The 6,000-nt window shown below is 23.8% G+C and overlaps 1 protein-coding gene across 4 annotated transcripts in view; it reads left to right on the top strand.

The window, feature by feature from the left end:
• The first annotated feature begins 1,179 nt into the window (after positions 1 to 1,179).
• Positions 1,180 to 6,000, top strand: part of LOC148229364 (protein gooseberry-neuro-like) — a 59,972-nt gene continuing 55,151 nt past the window's right edge. The window contains exons 1-2 of one of the 4 annotated variants that reach the window (XM_088197741.1): positions 1,180 to 1,643; positions 3,458 to 3,630. In XM_088197741.1, the coding sequence (XP_088053867.1) occupies positions 3,541 to 3,630 (90 nt within the window). In that variant the 5' untranslated portion in view covers positions 1,180 to 1,643; positions 3,458 to 3,540. Of the gene's footprint in view, positions 1,648 to 3,457; positions 3,631 to 6,000 lie in introns of all 4 variants that reach the window. The other 3 variants (XM_088197738.1, XM_088197739.1, XM_088197740.1) reach the window with 3 other exon arrangements.

Raw genomic sequence — 6,000 nt, 5'->3', positions numbered from 1 at the left:
CTCATTAGCTCTGAGAAGAATTAAAATAATTTACAACAAATTAATAGCATATATTAACATATACTAATTTTGACTCGAGTGGTAATTACAACTGCTTTTTTGTAATAAAAATGGCGCAGAACTGAGATCTTGTTAATTTTTAATATAATGCTCATAGTAAATTCCAAGATTTTAGCCAATCAATCTACTTTGAAGGACCGAAAAGTCTCAGAGGTGGTCCGAAAAGTTTAATGAACAAAATTGCTGAAATTGCCTTGGTCTTTAACGAAGCTTTTGTTGTGGACGCATTTAGATTAATCTGCGAAAACCTGCGTTCACATTTATTTTAAGAAATATTAATAGTATTCAAAGTCCGTATCAAAATCAACAGTTTTTTCTGGATGTCTTTTCAAGAATGTATTTATGGAATCCATGAATCATTTTTCCTTCATTTAGTTGCAATATAATTGACAAGTTTCTAAATTCCACTTCTAAAAATGTATTAGTTTTCTATTAAGTACGTGAGACCAATACGCCAATTCATTGTTTTTGCTATCAAACATTAATTTTTCGATTGATTCTTTCAATTTAATATTAATATACTTTATCTTTTTCGTGAAGTAAAAGTATTTTATTAACAGATTTTATGACGAATTTTTGTAATTTGACAATTCCAGATAAAATAATTAGAAATTATGAAATATTTTTACTGTACTGTATTATTAGTAGTATGTATGAGTAACTAATGACATAAAATACTGAAAATTTCATCATCAAATCATTTAAAATGGCTTCAGAAAATATAAAATATATTAGGAATGACATAAATGCCTTTGGACTGCAATGGTAAAATATTTTAGTTATTACATATTTGTACTTCTAAAGGTTAAAAATGACCAATACATGTATATGAATTATATGTACTGCCTGGCAATAAAATATTCTGGCGATTAATTGCTGGCGGTGAATAGCGGGTAATAATTTTTTCGGATCCCCAAAAATGCTTCGCCTGAATACGTTCCTTTTGTATTTTATCAGTCCTCTCTGAAGCTCACGATATTTACTGTTTAAATAATAAATAATATAGTATACGGTCCATGTAATTAATCATGTCAGTAGTATATTTTAGTGGTCTCATTCGGCGCAGTGGTCCGCGTTTCATTAGCGCGAGGCCGGTAGGGAGGGATGGGTACGGCTCGCGAGAGAAATTCATCCAGACCGCCGAGAGGAGCGTGGTTCGTTTTTTTGTTGTTGTCTTCGCCGTCGAACAAGAAGTCGCCGTTGTTTGTTGTTGTCTTCGGATCTCGGATCTCGTCAGACGAGAGATCGCGCACGGATTATCTCGCGCGCCGCGAGAAATGAGCGAGACGCGAGAACGGGCCGCGGAACCGACCGACATGATGAATCACAATAACCGTTGATTATTCAATAATAATTACTCAGTTCGATCGTAAAAAATAATAATAAATATTTTCAATATAAAAGGAAAACACCGGCGGGTTTCGAATGTTTCCGCGCGTTGAAGTCTCTTGTGAGGAAATTCAGTGGCGATGATTTAAACCAAAGATGGATATTTGTTTTTCGTTGTATGGTTGTTGTAAAATATGATGTGGTTTGTTTGTTTGTAAAATATGGAACATCAACACAATGGAGTTGATGTGTGGGTAGGTAAGGAGACTTTTATTTATTTTTAATTATATTGCGATTATGGTGTGGGTGTAAAGTATCTGATTAATTACCTTTTTGATTAGTTAATTAATTATGTAATATTTTTTAAATATGCTAGTAAAAATATTTTTGAGTTCAAATGCTAAATTATATAGATACAATAAATTTACGTTTTAATTTCGTTCCTGAAAATTAAAAATACGCGATCAATACTCTGATATTTTGATGATATAATAAGTATTCTATCATATTATTTAAAAATATTTTTCTACCGATTTTAAAATAAAAAATATAGTAAAATTATTATAAAAAATAGTAATTCATTTAAATAATTAGATCGATGTCTTATTTTAAACCTCAATAAATTCTTATAAACTGCTAAAATTATATTATATTTTTAGTCTTTAAAACTAGCACAATAGATTATAATGCTTGAGAATAATATTGTTATTAAGTATATAAATTAAATAATATCACTCACGACATATTTTTTGCGTTACACGCGGACCTGCGTGTCTATCTTTTGACCTGTTATAATATGAGTGGCTTAAAAGCAATATAGGTCTCCTGTCATTCTTAATAAAATTAGCCAAAATATAAAAAGTAATGTCCATTAATTTGTAAATGTATTTCGTAGCATAATTATCATAATTCAAACAAAATTTACTTAGCTTAGATTAAAAACAAGTCTAATTTAATTAAACGATTCACGTAAATCTTAAAAATATATTTGTAAAACCACTCGAATATTACATGATACAATTATGATCTGCCAGATTTTTTAACCAATTTTATTTTAAATGACGCATAGGACCATAATGCACACAAATTTTTTATTAATGCATATTTATTTTCCTTTCATATCACATTTTTTTATAACATTAATTCACATTTGCAAAAAAAATGTATTGTACATTGAATCAGAATCAAAAATAAAATGAAATTTTCTAAAGCAAAACCACGTACCTATATCAAATTTGATTTTTAGATTGAGATTATAATTTTCTATATTAATTGCAATTGCAGGAAAATTAATATTAGACATTTTAATTCATTTAGTCTGTGATTAATTAATGTGAGTGAACATTTTTAACTTTTTAATTTAAAATTTACATGATTTTTATAGTAAAAATGTAAATAATCTATTTTTATTTCACTCGAAAACCAGTTTTAAAGAATATATATATATATTTATATATATATATATATATATATATATATATATATATATATATATATATATATATATATATATATATATATATATATATATATATATATATATATATATATATATATATATATTTATATATATATATCATCTACAATTTTCTTTTTACATTATATATAATGGAACACATTTTATAATTGATGGTGATAATATATTATTATAATTTATATAAAAAAAACAATAACTAATAATGTGTTAATGAATTTTGAATTATAAAATTAAGGGTTATTGCGGTTTAAACAGTTTTATTATTAAGCAATTTTTACTTGAAATTATGATACGATCTATGTACAAGCACACATTAAAAGTTTTAAAAATTAACTAACAACCATATTTTCCATAAAAGCAGTTAAAAATAGAAAATCAACATAAACCATAAATTGTATCATTTATGTAAAACTAAAATTTATATATCACATTTCCATAATAATAATAATAATTGCCGACGGATATCGTCGTTACTACGAGAGTGCTTAAGCACAGTGAAAAGCTTCAAAAGAGGCGTCCGAGCACGAATCGTTACTTATTTAAATTTTAATGAAAAGCTCACTTTTTAACGATCGTTTTTCTTTGTTGCAGGACAGGGCCGGGTCAATCAGCTGGGCGGCGTTTTTATAAACGGCCGCCCTTTGCCCAACCACATCCGGTTGAAAATCGTGGAAATGGCAGCGGCCGGGGTCAGGCCCTGCGTCATTTCTAGACAGCTGAGGGTGTCACACGGGTGTGTCTCGAAGATATTGAATAGGTATCAGGTCAGTATTCGTTTATGACACAATATATTATTTATAGTTAAAACCCAACGAGATTAATTAGATACTGTCACTTTTTTAATTAATGGCGTTTAAACGAGTTCGTACCTTGGAAATTTGAGCTTTATATTATAATTTTAATCGTACATAATTAATTTAGAGATTTAAGGATGTAATACAAAAAAGAAATTAATCAAAACATCTTTTAAAAATATTTTTAATAATAAATTAAGTGATAGAATAGCAATTTTTATCTAAAAATATTTTTTTGATGAAAAAATAAGTATTTGTATATATTTTAAGCAATATGTTTCATATTAAAAATTGCTTTAAATTAATTAAAAATATTAGTTTGTTTAAGTATTCACTCTATTCTATGCAAATTTGTAGAATTAAATAGTTATTTTAAGATTAAAAACTATTTTAAATGTTTATCACAAAAAACATTTAATGATCATATAAAATTGCAAAACTAAAAATATTTCAAAACACATCTAGTAAAACTTTTACTTTCACAAAATACTACAAAAATATTCTTATTTAAAAAAAATCTGTAACAGCTATTTTTATAATGTAAAATCTATTTTTATACCTGAATGCATGAAACTCTCTATAAATGATTTATCATAATCAAAAATAGAAATAAGTGTTTTAACAAAGAGAAAGTGTTTTTCCAATAATAAGTAAATTTACAATTTCTATAAACTAATAATTTATTAAAAAAACTAATAACATACAAATTCGAAATCAACGTAGCTTCGTTTATAATTGGATTTAATTTATTTAAATAATATTTTATTAAAAAAAAAGGTATCATTAGCATATAATTTTAATTTTTTTAATTGTATTAATAAATTTTACATTTAATTGCATATATTAATATTATTTTTAAGAGCATATTAAAATACTTTATAATATACACATTTTACTATTTATCAATTTAATTAATTAAATATAATAACTTTATTGCTAATTTATTTTAAATCAAATAAAAATATAAAATATGGTTTGATGCCTACAAATTATAATATACTTATTTTAAATTGTATTTATTATAAACATAAAAAAATATATAAAACCATAGCACTTTTCGTCACATCATAGTGATGTGATTAAATATTAATAATAAATTCTACATCCATTGCATCATACCACAAATTTGCATTAAATTAATATTAAAATAAACACATTTTACTGCTTTAAAATTTCATATCTACAAAAAAAAATCCTAAGAAAAAAAAACGAATTGTAATTCTTTCAAATAAAATACAAAAATATGGTTTACTACCCACAAATAATAGTATACTTATTTTTAATTATAATTATTATAAACCTCAAAAAATATTGATTAAAATAATTAATTATAACTCTCTTTAACACATTTAATTATTTAATGATAAATGTTAATTCTACATTTGATTTCATTATACCACAAAGTATAATAAAATATGTTATCATAATATAATTTAATTTAATAAATATATATGTATATTTGCTAGTTTAAATTTAAACTAATTGTATACCCTTTCAAATAAAATACAAACTACCCAAGCAATGTAATATATGTTTTTTAAATTATATTTATTAAAAACATAAAACATTATATATCAGTAACTCTTTTCATCACATGATTGTGATATGATTCGATAATATTTATCCTTATTAATTAATTTTATATTTAATTCATTAAAATATAATTTTTAATTATTTTCAAGTTTATGAGATAAATTTATTTTATTGGTAATTTAATTTCAATCCTTTTATATAAAACACAGAATTAAAAAAATGTTTTTTCATCAAAAAATTGTTTTACTATATTTTTTATATTTAATTTATTGAAAATCTTTAAAATCAATACCGGTTTTTAAATTAAAATAATGATTAGAAATAATTTACATAATTATAATAATTTTTTTTATTAAATACTGTTACTACTTCACCATTTGATTAACTAGATATTTTAATTTTCTTATAAATTTATTTCAAATCTTTTAAAATGAAATACTTAATACAAAAAAAATGATTTGTTATCCACAAGTTACAATTTTGTTGCTCTATCATAGATATAAAATAAAAAATAATTTGCAAATAGATTTATATTAGAAATGATATATTCTAATTATTTTTATTTATATTACACAACTACCAATTTGTAAGATTCTAATTTTATAATAATATTTTATATATTTTAAAATATATTATCATATTACTGTTCCATTAAAAAATATACATATTACAGTTATTCTATCTGGTCTATAGTTAACTCGTGCATTTAGTTAAAGCATTATGCCAATATATATTGCAATAGATCGATTTAAAAATAACACAAAGTTCAGACATACACCTCAGTTTTTACCCAAATTCACTATAATG

This window comes from Plectrocnemia conspersa, unplaced genomic scaffold (assembly GCF_051122295.1).
Source record: "Plectrocnemia conspersa isolate PC_06_02 unplaced genomic scaffold, ASM5112229v1 ptg000011l, whole genome shotgun sequence".
NCBI lineage: Eukaryota > Metazoa > Arthropoda > Insecta > Trichoptera > Polycentropodidae > Plectrocnemia > Plectrocnemia conspersa.
Note: the sequence above shows the minus strand (reverse complement) of the source record. Positions and strands in the feature narration are given on the sequence as shown.